The 19,161-nt window shown below is 41.8% G+C and overlaps 1 protein-coding gene across 4 annotated transcripts in view; it reads left to right on the forward strand.

The window, feature by feature from the left end:
* Nucleotides 1-19,161, forward strand: part of tpk1 (thiamin pyrophosphokinase 1) — a 102,460-nt gene that overhangs the window by 36,617 nt on the left and 46,682 nt on the right. For all 4 annotated transcript variants that reach the window (XM_049564989.1, XM_049564988.1, XM_049564990.1 and 1 more), the window contains exons 5-6: nucleotides 10,151-10,223; nucleotides 16,875-16,970. In XM_049564989.1, the coding sequence (XP_049420946.1) occupies nucleotides 10,151-10,223; nucleotides 16,875-16,970 (169 nt within the window). The remainder of the gene's footprint in view (nucleotides 1-10,150; nucleotides 10,224-16,874; nucleotides 16,971-19,161) is intronic.

A 19,161-nucleotide genomic window follows, 5' to 3' on the forward strand; every position in this document is an offset into this window, starting at 1 on the left:
GGTCATTGTGAAAAGTGCACTGACCTAAAGTTTATGGGCTGTATTGAATCTGCCACCATTTGTCAAACATGTTACACATTTTGTACTGTGGGTTAGGCATTACTGATATATGACAATACAACACAGTTTCTCTTTTTATCTTCATCCACTGCCCTGTCTACACACAGTCATAGAACACAGCTGCTCTGTATTATAGCTTGTGCAGTATGCATTATTATCAGTAAATGATTTAACTCTATCAACATAACTCATCAGTCAAAGGAATGCACATAGCTGCTCACACTCACAATACAGACACTGATATTCAAAACAAGCTTTCCGCCATGACCACTGAGCAACCATTAGCAATTTAAAGCCTTTTACCTCATGAAATGAATTGATAAATTACAGTATTATTATCACCAAACTTGCACTACAATTGCTCTCATGGGAGCTCGGGCTCTTTCGTCAGAGATGAGACCCTGAGGCTCGCCTGTAAATCCAACCCTGTATCTTCCCCATTTCTAAATGAAAATAGCATTTAGTCTAATTGTGCATCTAATCAAATCCTCTGAGGATAAGAAGTCAAGAGATGGATGAACGGGGAGGGGGGCATGTGGGCGGAGGTAATTGTACACAAGCAGAGTTGATAAAATTTGCAGCTGTAGGGTCTGTAGCGTTACTGAAAGAAGGAGACGTGCGAGTCTGTCCGTGTTTCACTAAGCATTTGTATATGTGGAAGAGATTTTCAGAGCACGGTTGTGTCAGCAGGTGATTGTGCATGCATTTTGGTTCGGAGCAGATAATGCTGTCAGACTCAGCAAATGAAGTTGTCAAGCGCGAGACTACTTATTTTATAAGACTTAGTGCCAAAGAGATATCTCTGACAGTCGCCCTTTCAGTTTGTCTGTCATTTCATGTTTCCTCATTCACATCTCACACGTTTTTATTTTTTTGTGCTCATCAGACGGGCCAACAACTATGTGTGATGATTGAAGTGTTTTAATTAGGTCAGTATCTCTTAGCGTTGTGGGCAGGACCCCATATGAGTTGACTTGATATGCAGATGGGGTCAGCGAAGATTTCTAAGGCTGATATTCGTTTGGTAACAAGGTTTCAAATGAATCATTCTCATTAGAAAATCCATTCAAAGCCCCTTTCAAATATGCTGCAGTCAAATTCACACAGCTTGGGAGCTGTTTAACTGCTGGGATATTGAGAATTGCGTGACCTGAAAACAGGGTCACAGGCCAACAATTAAGAGGATTACACCACAGATGAAACCAGGCAGGGGTTTTCAGAGACTCGTGGACCAGCTGATGTCTGGTAAGAAACGGCTCCTTCCTCCTAATTGCTTTCAGCGCTGTTAGTAATGAGCTTTTTTTTCCATTTCACACTCAACATGAAGCAAAGCAATATGCTGAATCATTTTTACAAAAGTGCCTTGTTTAATTTATACTTTCTTTGGTGCATCTTCTCGTGGTTCTTTGGGTATAATTTGTCTAATATGTAATGGTAGGCTTGTTCTGTTAGTAGTGACTTCCAGTTCTTAATCTGCAATAATTAGTTACTAATTTTATTTCGTTCTTTGTTGTCAAATCCACTTTAGCAAAAACCTCAAATTAATTTTCCTCTGTTTTTTCTAGCCCTGATATTTTATCACTGTACTTACTATGTTGCTACACTCCAAGTGAAGTTTGCTTGTTATAGGCTGATTAAAAAGTTCCCTCTGTGTTTATTGCTCTGTGTTGGAAATTGACATGCTGAGTTGAGTTGATGAGCATGGGGAACTGGGCCTCACCCTGTATCGTGAGGGCTTTGCACTTTTGTTTTTACATAATGTGTGTTGTGCTTTCATTAGTTTTTGTTAAGTATATCCTATTAGAATTGTAACAACTAAGGTTAATTAAAATCGCAATTATTCCTCCCCCCTTCTCTCTGGCACACCTAGTAGCCCTAAGAGTAATTCTGAGAGTTAATAAACTAAGTGTGTGTGTGTGTGTTTTGGGGATAACGAGTGTGTGGAATTATGACTACGTCTGGTTATTAGTCTGACAGCCTATGGGCATCGTGCTGATTAACTTTGGGATTAGACACTGTCAGATCACAAATCACTGTATAACTGTTGGATGAACAAATCCAGGTGACGCACATGCATGTTTTCACAATTATACACAATCATACCACCCACCATTGACAGCCAGGGGTGTTTTAAGTGTTTTAATACAGATTAAGATAAGCATGTTAAAGACACATGTACATTAGCATGCAGGCAAGCTCACTCATGTGCCTTGAGGTCTTACTAATTAGAATCTTTGCAGCAGTGGGATAATAAGAGCTCTGCTAACACTGATTGGTTGTTTTTCATGCCTACCTTTGCTGTACTGCTCTATTATGAAACCAGACTTAAAGCTCACATCTACGAACTTACAAGTCAACAAAATAGGTCATTTGTCGGTGCTTTCCAATATAACCTTTATGACCTGAACCCTTTGGTTGAGGTTTGGTTAAATGCCATCTCCAGACACATTTCTAAGTAAGAAAAACTTTAGTACTTTACTAATTCTTTATTTAACCTGGCTTTCCCACATAATAGTTAAAAATACTCAGAAAAGGGTCTGGAAGCATATCTACTACATCTCTCTCATTGAGAACTTTGCTTTTGGTAAGTTTCACCTTGCGCTTTCTGTTTTCTCCAGCACTGCTGGTGCTAGGTTGACGGATGAAAGAGCAGTGTGCGTCAACGTTAGCATTAGAGAAAACATCAGAGAGATTTAGCCCTACATGTTTGAGCTTCAGTCTGACCCAGAGTCAGATGAGGAGTCTGTTGTGTACCAAAATTGGTGACTAGCAGATGTATCAGAGAACTAAATGTAGTTAGCATCTTTTGTTTATGTTGTTTTTTGCTTGTTAGCTTGTAGGGTAACTTTCAGAGGCTGACAAAGCATTAATGTTTGTGAACAACACATTCTCACTCCAACCTGGGCACATATCGACATTTGGTCATGGACTTTCCATGTCCAGATATGACATCTAAGGTACCCTGGGTGCGTTGGTTTAAGCGCTGGGACACCATGTCAAGTCCTGCCTGTTACATGCATTGTCTTCTTTGAAAATACACTTCCGTTTTCACAGGAAATTTGCTGTTTACATACAGTCTCTTTCAAAATAAACGCACTACGCCAGTACAACTCCCCGGATTTACACAGCTAACACTCGTGGTTGAGTTCAGGCAACAAAAGCACGTAGTAAGGTTTTTGGAAAAAAGAAAAGGGTTTGGCTTTAGAATCTTATGGGGTACGAACACCGCCCTCCCAGGTGAAGGTAGGTGTTTGTTGGACCCTTCAAACACTACTCCCGCCCACCCTACTTGGACTTTCACCGCCTCAACTTTTGTTCTTGTTCTACCGTTTCCCCCTAATGCCTTCAAGCACCATTTAACTATAACGGCAACTGGCTGTGTATCATGCCGACATTATAGGACAGCAGCGTCTGATGCTTCAGTCACTGCCCAAGCGCTGGATTTCGATGACTTCAGAATGAGACTGGGTTGTATCTGCTATGATGGGGTTTTTGGTAGATGTTAGATAGAAGCTCCAGGCTTTGGTTTACATCCAAAAACTGCACACTCTACCATGTTTGCTGTCAAAACTTTCACTATGCTAACGCAAACTCTTGCTCTCTGACAAGTCCACTCTGCGCTGGAGGTTTCAGGTTTCTTCACCTGTGTTGTGTCGGAGTCTGTTCCTCAGTCAGTTCGTCTTTCTCATATTAAACAGCGATTGGCTCTTTTATTCGTGAGGTACCTAATAAGCAATATAAAGACTATGTATGATATATCGGTATATTTTCAAGTCAGTTATAGATTTAGACAATACTGTTTGTATTGATATAGGGTCAAGTCGCATTACATAATGCATACCAGTGTGCATCTCTTCTCTCTCACACTCTCTGCACAGTTCCGCCCCACTCCCTCACTCACTCACTCACTCACTCACTCACAAGTTCTCCAGCAACATTCAGAGAGACACAGAGCTGCTCCTCTGTTTAATGTCTGTTAATTAGTCTGCAGTGCAACATCAGTCTATATGTTGCACGTGCTACGCTAAATCAGTCTGTGAAATGAATGAAATCACCGCAATAGCACACATGCAATTCAGCGCTGCGCGGCATGTGTGGGAGACACAGCAGCTTGATTGTGCCAGGTAAACATTTGTTTGAGGTGGATCATAGCGCATCGCAATTCTTCTTGGTAGTTGTGGTCTATTGTGTGTCAGGCGACAGAAAAAAAAAAGCAAAGACAACACAGGTGTTTCATACACAAGACATATATAACATGTGTTTCTCTCTCCTTCCCTCCCTCTGCCTCTCTGGTGATGCTGTGTGCCAACAGCACTAGAGTCATTTGAAAGGCCATGGAAAACAACTTTTACCAAATACCGAGATATATATCGTGTATCACCATTTAGCCTGAATTTTTGTCCATATCGCTCAGCCTTAGCACCTAATCTAGCTTGCCTGGTGTACGTTTGAAACTCAGGTTTTAGGTAAGTCCTCAGACATCCTTCTTCAGGAGAGTGTGAAAACACCTCTCTAGTGACAAACTTTGCAGAGATCCAAGGCAGTATAGTGAAGGTCAGGGGTCATAAACAGGATAAAAACCCATTTTTGAGTGAAGGAGGGGGACTTTAAGTTCATGCAGCAAAAACTACTTGGTTAGATTAGAAACCATCATGACCACATTTAAAAGAGATCAGCAATGACAGAATGCTGTGGCTTCCAGTGCCAAGTCAGACACAAATCTAATCTACCATCCACCCCAATCATCCCTAAGAGGTTTGTGGCACCGTGCCCACTTCTAACTTTTTCTTCTTGGAGAGGAAAGTCATGACCACAGGAGGTTGCATTTAGATAAATGACTCATAAATTTGTTTTCCTGATGAGGACAGTCCCCTGTAAACACATGCAATCAACCAATATTCTCAAGCACATGCACCCACAAAATTTAACAAGACATATCTTGTTATAAATCTCTTGTCATAAGCCAAGAGTTTGTCTCTGTGGATGTCAGTGTTCATACGAGAGAGCTGAACATGTCAAAGTGCTTTGCTTTGGCTTGTTTATGTATATGGGTCGTTAATGATGTCATCCAAAATAATTCCTCCACCCCTTCACTGGCTCTCCTCCTCTGATTGGGAGATGGGAGGGATGAGAGGAGTAATCAGAGCTGCATCTCCTCAAGTGATGAGAGGACCAGTTGAGTGTCTGTCGTGCTGTGATCCAGGAGATGATGAAAGATATGGGGGAGCAAGTGAATATAAACAAAACATTTTGTTGTAATTAAGTGGTCATATGGAAGGATGGCCTCGGTTTGACGGAAACTGACAGACGTAGAGATGTAGAAAGTGTAGGACAGTGGATGAAAATGTTTATTTGTACCTTAATGAAGTGGTTACATTGAAGGAAATTGCTTCAGTTATATGGAAAGGTAAGTATTGCAGGGCGGAAATGAGACGAGATTGGAAGAGGGTGTAAAGGAAAAAGCAGCGTGTGAAGGAGAGGTGTGGGTCGGCGGGGAGAGGAGGAGAAAAAGAAAGCAAGCAAAGAGGATGCAGAGAGAGGGGCACACAAGCGGGCTGATAGACAAACACACACACGCAAACACAGGCAAAGGTCACACAGCCATCCCTGCCACCCGGCACTCAGACAAACTGGTGGTAAAATGCTCTATTTCCCATCCAAATTAAAGTGTCAGTTAATATTAATGTGGAAGTGAAGACTGTCAGACACATGGCACGCGGACACACAAACACACACGCAAACAGCATTTACGCTCACGCACGCAGACACAAATACAGAATCTAGAATCTCGCCTGGTCAATTACTATCCGCCGACGGAGTCATGCGCGCAGGTCGCAATGGGATGTGTGTGTGCAAGAATGTGTGTGTACGTGACGTGTGTGTGTTAAGCTGTGATCGGGCCGAGTGTCACGTCTCGTCCCATCTGTCACATGAAGGTTATTTCTGAATGGAGATGCAATTGTGGTGTCCCGTATTAGAAGGCGGGGAGTGTGTGCATGTGCTCGTGTGAATGTGCTTATTTTGAAGATGTTTGTGCATATTGTGTGTGTGTTTGTGTGGACAAGGAAAGTTTTTACCTGGATCATATTTTTTGTCCAGCTCAGGTAGGGTGGTGCTTGATTGTCTGTACGCATGCTGTGTGTGTTTCCGTGTGTGTGTGTGTGTGTGTGTGTGTGTGTGTGTGTGTGTGTGTGTGTGGCAGCAGATTGCATACAATTGCTGTGCTGTTTGTCTTGCTGTATCTTGTTGGTGTAAATGGAAACACTGAGGAGGGAGGGAGGAGAATAATCCTTCTGTATCTCTTTCTTCAACCGACCGGAACACCGCTCTCGCCTCTTGCTGGGGAGCACACACACACATACATGCATACACACACAAGCAAACACACCACCCAACCAACCATGAAATCGTAATGTCAGACCTGTTAATGCCTCTAGATAGTGGCAACCGCATCCCTGCGTGGTCCTGCTCCTCGCACATAAACTCACACACACACATAAATGGAATAAACAGAGAGCTATCTGTCTCTCTCCGACAGGAATGTTCTACTCAGTAGTGGCTGGAAGATTTTTGGTTGTTTTCCCTGATATCTGCTACAGTCTTGTTAATTTCCACACCCTGGGAATGCACGCTGCCTCAAAACATAGTTGTATTTGGATGAATGAAATGCATAGGGAAATTTGTATTCAGAGCGCAACGCCTGCATGCACATATATTCCCAAACCTCCTGCCCAGTTTAATTTTCTGTTGTAATCCTCTTAATTGCATGTATTAACATTGTATTTCTCCCAGGTTTATGTAGTTAACAACTAATATTCTGTATTACTTCATTTTGTGATCATTGTGCCTGCTATCTGTGAGGCATAGCGAGTCATAAACCGTAGGAAAGTAGTTTGGTGATACAAATAATGTGTATGTACAGCAGCTTTATGTAAGTAGACAACTGTCAAACTTAGCAGTCCAGTTTCATTTGCATCCTCCTTCACGCGTCTGTTTCTGTAACCATGGAAGTTGACAAACACTCGTTTCATTCATACTAGCTGAAAATAGCTGTCAGCATTAATACATGCTGTATTCTTAGGGCTTTTATAAAAATAATATCAGGAATTGTTATTTTAATGATTTAAAATGGCTGAAATGCAGACCTATAACCAAAGCTTAACCTTTTATTGCTTCTTTTTTAGATATATAAAGGGACTATGGGACATAATCTCCCAGTTTTCCTCTTCACTTTTCATTATTGAGCTGTCAGTGTATAAACTCATGATCAGCATCTTCCTTCAGCAGGAAACACAACATGCGTTGGATGCACAGAACATAAAATCCAAAAGAAAATCAGCTTTTAACCCACTTGATCCAATAGAAAAATTTATTTTTACAGGTCCAGTCAGTGTGTAGGATTTAGTGGCATTTAGCAGTAAGGTTGCAGAACTGAAACTTCTCCAGTGTGCCAAGTGTGAAGGAGAGCTATGATGGCTGACACGAAAATGTGAATGGTCCTGTCTATAGTTAGTGTTTAATATTGAGATGCACTGATCCAGCTTTTTCAGTTTTGATCCCGATCCCGATGCTGTGGCTTTGAGTATCAGCCGATACCCGATGCCGATCTGATACCATGGTTGACCTAAAAAGCTATATACCTTTACCTGTAGAACAGAAAAGACTAGAGGCATCAGGCATTGATGACTACATAGTTCTTTCCTAAGTTAAAATGAAACAAGATGAAACAGATTAATGCAATGATGAACTATTTATTTTTAACTAAAATAAACAATTGTGCAGCAGCAGTTGAAATAGTGTGAAATACCTTCACGCAATAGATTTAAAGGGAAAGGATCGCCTCAGGTATAGGTTGCATTTTCCGATACCCAATCCATCTATTTTGATGATATCGGGGCCGATATTCGATCCAGATCCATCCAGACAGAATGACTGACTGACTGACAGAATGACACACTGACAGTTTCCGTGATTATGTACAGCATACCATACCATGACTTAGTCATACCAAAAATTAGAAAGAAAAAAAAAAACATTGGTCCACAGGGGGAGCCACAGCGATCGGTCGCATTTTAGCCATTTTTAAGCATTTTTCTGTTGTCATAGCGCCACACAGCTGCCAATTAGAGTTAAATTTCTCCAGTCACCTTGAGGCGTCCTGTTCTACATATCTACCAAGTTTTGTAAAAAATCCATATGGCGGTTAGGCCTAGATAAGAAATTAGCTCTCTAGCGCCCCCATTTCGTTTGATGGGGTCAATAATGGAGGGGTCCCCTCAGATTATGTGTGGTCATATGCCTACAAAGTTGTGTGGTGATGGGTGAAACCCTTGAGATGTTATACACCTTTATGTGATCAGCCACGCCCTCCGCAATATTCATTGCCTTATAGAAGCTCAGTTTTAGTAAGTTTTCCAACTTTTGCCAAGAGGGAACTTTACATATTGGTCCCTAGATTATGTTCACCCAGTCTCATGCAGATCGGTCAAACTTCCTAGGAAGAGATCGATTTTAAGTGTTTTTCAGAAAATTCAAAATGGCGGAAAATGAATTGAATGAATGAATTGACAGGGTCATTCGTCCACACAGAGGCTGGCAGCTGAAAAGGGCACACACCTCCTATCATTTTCACTTTCTCGTCGTACCAAAGGCGATCAGGACCTCTTAAACTCTCTCTGTAGCATGTAGCCTGACTGGCCATTTCATCCGAAGGGGAAAGACTCAACTGATTTGTTTTTATTTACACTTTATGTGTGTGAAGAGCTCTGCCGCCAGTCAAAATCCCATGTTTCTGTCACCTATGATGTCACCGGCGCGCGACCCGTTGTAGTTCGTTGTAGTCCCGTTTAAGTCATGTATTGTATGGTCGATCCTCTGGTGATTCCCACCCCCAGTGTTTGATCTGTCCTTTCTGGGCTACACAAAACAACTGGCAGACTCTGTGGGAGAGGACCCAGTCGGTATCATAATTGTTGATTTCAAGTGATTTAATACTGCTGAAACATAGCTGTGAATATTACATACCATTTCTGCTGTTGGACCCTGGACTCTTTAATTTTGGCTTATAGTGTCAGAATTTTATTGTCAGTATTGTTTGGTTAACAGCAACTTGACTGTCAGTCTTTATGCCAGTGTTGTTTTAAAAATGTTCGGTGTACTGCAGCACACAGGTATGCATTGATTTACTTTTCTGTGTCCTTTAATCAGTATCAGTAGTCCATATAAATAAACCCATTCCTAAAACAGCCACATGGCTTATTGGTGTTACCTTATTTCACCATTTCCTGGCACAGCCTACTGTAGTGATTGTGCACATGTTTCAAAACATCAGATTGCACTGTGACCTGTGGTAATCAAACCCATCCTCTGCTCTGCTGGAGAATGCAGTCAGTGTAATGGAACAGGTCAATATCTGATGAACACTGCGTACATCATGCTCTGTTTGTTGGTGTGTGTGTGTGTGTGTGTGTGTGTGTGAGTGTGAGAGAGAGAGAGAGAGAGACTCATGATTGTATTTGCTTCCAATAGATACTTCACTCTGTTTATGTGTTTGATACATCCTAATAAACTTAAATTTGCTTGTGTATGCTGCCATTCGTGCTTGTGTGTGTGTGTGTGTGTGTGTGTGAGAGAGAGAGAGAGACTCATGATTGTATTTGCTTCCAATAGATACTTCACTCTGTTTATGTGTTTGATACATCCTAATAAACTTAAATTTGCTTGTGTATGCTGCCATTCGTGCTTGTGTGTGTGTGTGTGTGTGTGTGTGTGTGTGTGTGTGTGTGTGTGTGTGTGTGTGTGCTTTCTCATCAATCTATGTATCTCTGCAGTCAGCCGTGTGTGTGCGTGTGTGTGACAGGGCCAGGCTCAGTGCCACAGAGAATCACCCTGTCAGTCTCCATGTCTCTTCGTCTTCCCCCGGCGGCGTCACTCCCTCTCCCTGGCTGCACAGATCAAAGAGCTGACACATGCCCCGATGTCCTCTCTCTCCTTCTCTCTTCTATCTGCGCTCTCATACTCTCTGTCTCTTCCCGCAATCTTAACCCTCTCCCTCTGTCACTCACCCTCTCTTTTCTATCCTCACATCCAGCTTTCTCCCCGACTATATCAGTGGGGATTTTGATTCCATTACTGCCGAGGTCAAAGCGTTCTATGCAGACAAGGTGAGTGGAACACAACCTGCACGCTCTTACAGACCTACAGGTGCACACACACAGAGACATACTTACACACACATATACAAAAACAAAATATAATTTAATAGTTTGGACTTAAGAACTCTTTACAATTTTTAGCCTGAAAGGTAGAACTTGATTCCTTGACCACAATGACGACTTTTCCAACACAGATTCCTTTGAGACAAGACCTAAAGTTAAGAGAGGATTTTCACTTTTGTCCACACAGGCAGGGACTTCTCTGTTTCATAGCTCACCCAGTAAATCAAGTCTCACAAAGTGCCACTGAACAAAGACTTCAAGTGACGCTGACTACAAAGACATTTTCTTGCAGAGCAGTGTTTGACAGCAGTGGAATTTACTGAAGCGTGATGTTGTTTCCAGTGAACTGTGGCTTTAAAGTTTACAGTTACATACAAGTAGTAGTAGATAGTTCAGTTTAGTTGTGAAGTCATGGGAAAGAGGTAAGGTAAACCACTGGATTGTGTTTTGGACTTGTAAATAAGTATACACAAGTTATCTCCTTCAGTTCTGAATGTTTTCTTGGATAGATTTACAATTAGTGAAGCCACAACTTGACGCTCTAATCATCCACCTCGTCCCAACCCACACGTGCAAAAAAATCCACCGGACCACTGGACAAAGTCCAGCAGTTTACTTCAAAATTCAAAGATGGTACAGAAACAATCGTCCATTCCCAAAACCACAATCATCCACAAAAAAGAGGCCAAAAAAGGGGCAAAAGACACAAATGATAGGAGGTCCAAAAACTGTGTGGCACCACTCTTCACTCTCAATTCCAAAAACTCTCCCTACTGGTTAGAGCATCAAAAAGAGGCAATTAAAGGTACAATACAATAATAATAATACCCTTATCTTATAACTTACAAACGTAAAACTGTATTTAGGCTCCTAAAAAGAGCCCCTAGTGAATCACTTTGTTATTAGCTAGTAGGTTTTACAAGCTAGGTGAGCTTCCTCACAACAACAAAAACTAACCACACCTGTTGAAATCATCACACAGACTCATTTGGAAGTTAGCAAACTTTTAAGAATCAAGACTTAAAGTGAACAATTCACGTTTTCGTCGAACTGAATCTCTGAAAGACCGTGAACTTTACTCACGCTAGCGGTGGCGGCAGAATCAGAGGCTGCTGCTGGAGGAGCTGATGAAGCAGCTGAAGGAAACGCAGTCCTTAAAAGCCTCACACGGTCCTGGCTACGAAATCCCATCCTGAACTCCATCATATATCCTCCTGCGTAAAATGAGCACCAGAAATGACCACGTTTTTTCATACCAATGCCGCATCAAAGTCCTGTCTCTTCACCTGCACAAACTGCACTCAGGCAGGAAAGCCAGCTCTGTTTTTTTTCCTGTCAGGGAAACCGTGGACTCAGTGTCCCGGCAATACAGAATTTGTGCAACCTGCACAGACACAATACTTCACCACGATGAAAATGATAAAATACAAAGCCAATCTACTGAGAAGTACCAACTCACAACTGCTCACAACCAATAACGCCTACTACTGCGCAATGCGCTGAGGAAGAATCAAGTACGACGACTCCCACCGTTGCGTTATATGATGCGTTTGACATATGGTGTTTGTTGTATTTCAGTCTAGCTTGGAAATGATGAGATGAGGCTCTTTTCTTAGAGTCTGAACGTGACTTTAGTAAACATAAACAAAGGTACATTCCAGCTTGTGAACGTAGGTACAACTTGGCTTCTAGACATGAGCTAACCTCTGCTCTGCTAACCAAAACATTACCTTTCCCTCCTTTTTTGTAAAGCATTATGGATAGCAAAGTATTGTGGGTAATTTAGTCTCTTAACACAAATACAAAGTACTTTCATCCAAATTCTGAATAGCTTCTTCTTCTTTACACTACATAAATGACCTTAAATGTATTATTGTCCTTTAACTCAATGAAATAATAACTAACCTTAAATTAAAACAAGCTCTAACTAAAATAAGTTACAACTATGTTAAAAAAAGAGCCTTTATAGAAGCATTGCTCAGAATGGGAACTTTTCCCTTTGAAATTATGCCTGAATGCTCTGTAAAACATACTATGTTAATATACGATACTGTTTTTGATACCATGAAAAACACTTGACATTGAGGGTATAGATTGTAAAGTATTTATTAGTAAATATACCCAAGCTGTAAGATGACAACAATGACTTTTTTCCTGGTTATTAACGAGAACAGCAGAGTGACTGTCGTAAAGATTAACAATTGTTTAAACTTTTTGCATCAATGAAAACAGTATTTTTCTTGAGGTAGTGCACATGTTCAAAAGCTGAGCTGCAAAAGCCTTTATGCAACTGCAGCGAATGTGACAAATGAAGAGAAGACAGCGCTGTCAGAGAGTGAGAGGAGGTGGGGCCATGGGGGCACTGCAGCGGTGTGTGTGTGTGTGTGTGTCAGCTCGCTGCTGGAGAGAAGAGACAGCGAGAAAGCACAGGTTGTACAGGTGCATCTGTGCTGCAGAAAAGGAGTATTGAAATCTGTTTTAAACATTGAGAATTGATAATCGATAAATTTGTATTTTTTTTTTTACAATACTAGAGCAGTGCATGCACGGGACAATTAAAATATGAGTTAGGTGGTAACATAGGATATAGCAGTATAGTAGTGAAAGCTTCAGAGTTGAGGTAATTAATTTAAATGTTGTAACGCCAGGCACATGTTCTCTCAAAAATGATCCTCGTGCTGTCACTGCATTCAGCAAACTAAACCCTCCGCAACTCAACATGAGATCAACTATCAACTCAGCCCGAGTTTGAGAAACGTCATGCTCTCTGAGCGTGTGTGATGTCGCAGGGTTACAGAGCTGACATCGCGCTGCCTAAGTGGATAAGTTACAATCCAAAGTTGAGTGGGGTTTAATGACTCGCATGCTCAGGATTCTCCAGTAGTTCCACCTGCAGTGTCAAGAACATGCAGACTGAATCATATAGGTGGGTACAAGTGTGACATGTATTCAACTGTCAGTGCACTCAAGATGCATTAAGACCCCGTCATCAAAAACTATATCTGGAGGTAGTCAGAGTCTCATTTGACAGGTATAATTCACTTCCTGCTGACCCAGGAACAGGCAAACTTTTCTCTTTTAACAAATAAAGTACATTCCATCATACTTACGACCAGTTCCCTGGTAACACTCACGACCAACTCAAGTTCTATTACCCCGGTTTAACCCCCAGAACATGAGGGGAAAGCAACAGTTAGTAATATGGCTTATAAATAAAATACATCACTCCTCAGTACAGATGAAGACTTTTAAGAACATAAAAACATACAATCCACCTGACAGTACTTGTGATTTAAGTGCTTCCACCTCACCCTTACTCTTGTGCATTTATAAAAGCTTCCCCACTTCAGCAAATACTTTTCTGCCCTATTACAGTCCCTAAATGACATCCTTTCATACCTAGCAACCTTTGCCATTTCAGTTATCCAGTACTTAAAGGCAGGTGTTCCAGGTGCTTTCCACTTCCTGAGAGCATTCTGCCACCATGTCATTATTGCCGTCTGGGTCCATTTCTACATACCTCGAGGTCGCACCAACAGAACCCCGCTGTCTGCCAAAACATAAATTTATGGACAGAGTGCAAAATGCAAACCTAAAACATCGACAATAATGATGTGAATCTTTATCCAGAAGTTCTGAATGTCGGTGCATACTGTAACTAGAGTGCATGCAAGCACCCTCGCCCCTCTGTCATTTCCCACAAACCTACTGAGGGTCCAGTAGTAACAGTGTTAGATTTTTAACTGTATCAGTCTTATTCTTAAATCCCTTGACATAGTATGAGAATTGCCACAAATTTGAACCCATATTTCCTCCTCGGATGAAACACCCAGATTCCCTTCCCAAATACTTTCCAGAGCTGCAACAATTTTATTCCCCCCAGAGGACAATAACATTTTTAATATTAAACTATGTTTATTATTTAGACTTTTCTCTAGCCTTTGCTCCTGCCTTGTGAAAATATTATCTTTTCAGCCTTTTGGGACTTTATTCAAATAAACCGAATTATCTGAGAGAAGAGAATCTGTCTTCGATCGATGTGCTCCCAACTTACAAACATGCAACGTATGATGAGGAGTTGCCAGGAGATATGAATTCATATTAATGCATCACCAGCACAAAAGCTGGGAATCACAGTGTTAGATGTCTGTTGGGTTTGCCAGACTTTAAAAAATGACCTCTGTACAATGTTCAGAGTAGCTCTTTTGAATCACAAATCCACTACTTGCAAAAATGAATTTAAAAAAACCCAACTGTAGGTACTTTTTATAAAACTTCTTTAGGGGCCTGGTGATAGGGAACAGATGTAAGATGTGGTGATGTGTCAGTTGTGACTTTAAGATGAACAGCAATCTACATTTTTTGAAGATACATTAAGTGTTGTGTGTGTTAACATGAAATACATTTAAAGCTCAGCTCAGACCAATGATTCACGATGAGATGACTTGAAACAGGCAACTACTTGCAATGTGCCGTTCAGCAACGTTCTAAAAACCTGCTGGTTCACACCAATGCAACTAGATGAGATGGTGTATCATTGCTATGCAACAACTCTCTGTACTTCCGTGAAACAGCGGAAAACAGAAACAAAACGAGCATCAGATGGACTATATTCATAATAAATATGCCACATTATTATGAATAACCAGGGCCAATTAATCAGTCAACGAGAATGTGTGTGTGTGTGTGTGGTGGCATAAGCACTCACAGTAGGCAGCAGCAGCGACCCACTGTACAACACTAGCACACCATGAGGGCGGAAACAGAGGGCTCAGCAGGGACAGAGCACCTGCTGCAGCAAACAAACACAGCGTCTGTGGTCATTGTGACTTGACCAGTACCTTCACCATAAGCTGATTGGCAAAAGAAACAAGTGACGTGCTTTACGTTAGAAAACCAGCCACTGGCAGTTTGATCAGCGGAGTTGCAAGTGACACCATCAGACGGCTTGCGTCAAACTCAGATCGGCCAGTTCACACTTCTGCAACTTTTCTCTGCAATGTTCTAAAACAGTTTCGCTTCGTCCTGAATCTTTGGTCTGAGCTCGGCTTGAAGGTATAGCAAGCAGGAACTGCTTGTAATCAGTATCGCCAGTGAAAGCCAACCTCAGCTCTGTCCACTTGGCGTTTTGCCTCGCTATTGTTGCAGGGTTTTTTCGGCTGTGTGTCTTCGATTTTTTTATCCTCTCGGATGAGCTCACCTATGCACTGTGCCCAGGAAAGTCCTGCACACAGTAGCATAAAAGGCAAAACAGGCAGAGGGCAGAGTCTCTGCAGATAGAAACACCGCCACTCACTTCTAGTGGGTCATAAATGATGATTGAGAGGCATTACTAGGAAAATCCAGCATAGTATACCTAAAGTACAAGAATTAAATGTATTCTATCTGAATTATATATAAACTCATTCCAGATATAAGAGTCCTCTGGGTCCTTAGCTGTGCAAGAGACTCGTTCATGTTGGCATATTTCACCAAACTTTCCAAGGTCATGAAGATAAGATGCAAATTGTTCTATGAAGTGGACTTCCCGTTATTTATAACAAGCAAAATGTCAAACTACAACATGCGAGGAGAGGTGAGGCTCGGTTCAATAAATAACAAATACAGGGTACACAAACACACACCTCAGAGGAAGGAAAATGAAGTGCCTGTGTGATCTTTGTGCTGTGTTGTGTACAGCTGTGATCAGCCTCCCCACCCCCGATAGACACTGTTTACAGTTTGAAATGCAGATCCAATACTTCACCACGCACACACACGAACGCACGCGAGCACACTCGCACGCAGCGATATCGGTTGCCTTCAGCTGTGACACCCTCCTTTTCCGTCTCACCCTTTTCCCCTCTCTCTGTAGCTGCCTGTAATATTAGTCCTTTTTTTCACAAATATCACACAGGTTGCCTAAAAAAATGAGCAATACCTTTTTTTTTCCGTGAGAGAGAACAGACTTTTATGGTAATGCTTAAGGAGCAGAACAATGGGAAAGTTTGAGGCGCTCCTTCAGAGATTTGTCGGAAACGGTGAATAATTCTGCATAAATGGAAGGGAGAGAACAGAAAAGCATCCGCAAGGGAGGGAGGGGGATGAGGGGAAGCAGGGATGGAGGGAAGAGGTGGGGAGGAGAGGGAGGATGGATGGGATCAAACAGAGCACAGCGAACAAGTTTGTGTGAACTGTCTGCACTGTGTGTGTGTGTGTGTGTGTGTGTGTGTGTGTGCGCGCACGATAACAAAGTTGGTGTGTTTCAGCAGGAAAGTGACAGTGTATTGGAGAGAGAAGGAGACAGAGGGAGAGAAAGCCAGAGCATGGTTGTTTACCTGGATGCTGTAGTTTAAGGCCACTGACTGGAACCTCTACATTATTCAGCAACACAGCCCACAGACAGCCAGACAAGACTAAAACACTGATTTATACCTCCCTCCATCTCTCTATCTTGCTCTGTTTTTCTGCGCTTTGTTATCCCCCTATCCCTTATCTCTGCCCGGGTTTTTGTTTTGCTATCTGCGTATGTGTTCATCTATCTGATTGTGCTTTTTTTTTTCTCTCTTTTTGTTTTGTTTTGTCTTGTTGCGTGTTTTCATTTTTCTTTGTGCGTAGGGGTGCAAGCTAATAGAAACAGCCGACCAGGATCTAACAGACTTCACCAAGTGCCTTGCAATTATGCTGGAGGAGATTCAGAGACGAAAGTTACAGGTAAACATCCACAACACTCCAGCCACACTTTTCACGGTTTCATTAGATAATTAAAATTGTTGTCTTGGATTTTTGTTGTCAAAGAAACACTTCACTCCCCCGAACAATCGTTTGTACGTTAATTACCCATCCTGTGTTACATCAAATTTGTGAGGAAAACGTTGTTCTTGCATGCCTCCAGGGAACGAAGAATCCAAAAATGGAGAAAATTCTTGATGAATCAAAGTCATATGGGTCCTTGTGTAACAGCAGCGAAACTACATCAAACCATCCTTTTACAAACTCTCAAACAACAGTGTAATCAAGTCTTATTTATCTAGTTGTATGCTCAGTACCTCCCAAACAGACCACCCTGTCTGATGGTGAGCTGAACTAAAGGTGCTCTCTTCAAAGCCAGACTCCACCAACAGCAGCAATTTTACCTCACTGAACACGGGAGCTGCCAGTCTGTTACTGCCTTGATCAGTTAGTTTGTGTTGTTATGTGACTTTACTGTTTTAAAGGGTTAGTTCACATTCACCAATGTCACACAATAACACAAACAACAATCAATCAAAGCTGTCGTCATGAATTCTACATAACACCAGGTGAGTAACTGATACAAAAATGGTCATTTAGGGGTGAAGGAATGTTTTGAGATGTTGCTGAATGTGCTTATTTGCTTTCTTGCCAAGAGTTCAGCCCAGTTCAGACCAAAGATTCGCAACGAGACAAAACTGTTTTGGAACGTTGCATAGAAAAGTTGCAGCAGTGTGAAGTGGCCTCAAGCTGGCTGATGGTTTCACCTGCAACTCAGCTGGTCAAATCACAGGCAGCTAGTTTTAGAATGTAAAAAAACTTCCTGTTTTTATAGCCAAAAGGCTGGTCCGCTGGTTAAGTCAACATGACTGCAGACGGTGTGTTCGCATGCTGCGGCAGGTGCTCCGTCCCTGCCGAGCCCTGTTTCTGTCCTCACAGTGTGCCGGTGTTGAACAGTAGGTCACTGCTGCTCGCTGGATGTGCTTATACCCCCTCACACACACACACACACACACATTCTCATTAACTAATTAATTGGCAGTGCTTACTTATATACTGTGGCGTATTTATTATGAGTACAGTCCATCTGATGCTCGTTTTGTTTCTATTTTTCGCCTCATCGCTACTACAAATGCAGCTGTAGCCAGTATCTCACTATCACTATCCTCATTCATATTTTAAGAAGCTACAAATTATATTCAGCCACAAAATGAGCCTGAAAAGCTACAAATCAGAACATAAGTACAGAGAGTTGTTGCATAGCGATGATACACCACCTCATCTAGTTGCAGTGGTGTGAACCAGCAGGTTTTTATATCGTTGCAGAGCGGCGCATTGCAAGTAGTTGCCTGTTTCAACTCGTCTTGTTGCAAATGTTTGGTGTGGGTTAGCTTAGCTTAGATGCAGAGAAAAAGCAGCTAGCTCTGTTCAAATTAAGAAAAGCATTTCTAAAGTTCATGAGTTCACACATTATATATTGTTTGCTAAACCCTTACCAAAACTGAAGTGAACAAACAACAATGCTTTACAAGGGTTATGTCTTGGTCTATTTCTTGGCCGTTAGCAGTGGCTTTCGGGGCATATTACTGTCAGAAACATTGTTTTAAAAAGTGTGTTGTTCTTCTTATTAATCTTATTGTTATTAAAATGACTAGCAGTAGTTATAGCGCTGGGTAAAATGAATATGTAAAGCTCTCTGCAGCCTCTGAGAGTTTAGACCCCTTAAGCAAGGCATTCAGTCCTCAGGTATTTAAGATGAGCTGTTCAGAGGTCAATAGTGTTGGGCTGTGGTTGACTGCGGGCAGATCCGAGGTGCGGGCGCGTGTGGGTGTATGAATATGAAATGGCGTGCCGCTGGAAAACAACACGCATGCTTACTCAACATTCCCCGAAGAAATGAGTGCTGGAAAATATCATTAGAATAACATCAGCCACGTTTACACCTACTCATCAAAATGCAATGGGCTCTTTGTGGTTTGCCAGATTCAAAATGAAATACTTTACTTTTGTTGTGATCTTTTCAAAGTGTAAAGCATTTTCTAACAACCTGATATCCAAAGCTCCGAAATGAGCTGCCAGCCAGAGCGAAGCTGCTGCCCAGCCAGCTGCTTCAGAGCCAGACACACAGAGATCTGATCCAGAGATTGACTCGATTCCCATTCTGATTCTCTAA

The sequence above is a fragment of the Epinephelus fuscoguttatus genome, linkage group LG21 (genome assembly GCF_011397635.1).
Source record: "Epinephelus fuscoguttatus linkage group LG21, E.fuscoguttatus.final_Chr_v1".
Classification (NCBI taxonomy): Eukaryota; Metazoa; Chordata; class Actinopteri; order Perciformes; family Serranidae; genus Epinephelus; species Epinephelus fuscoguttatus.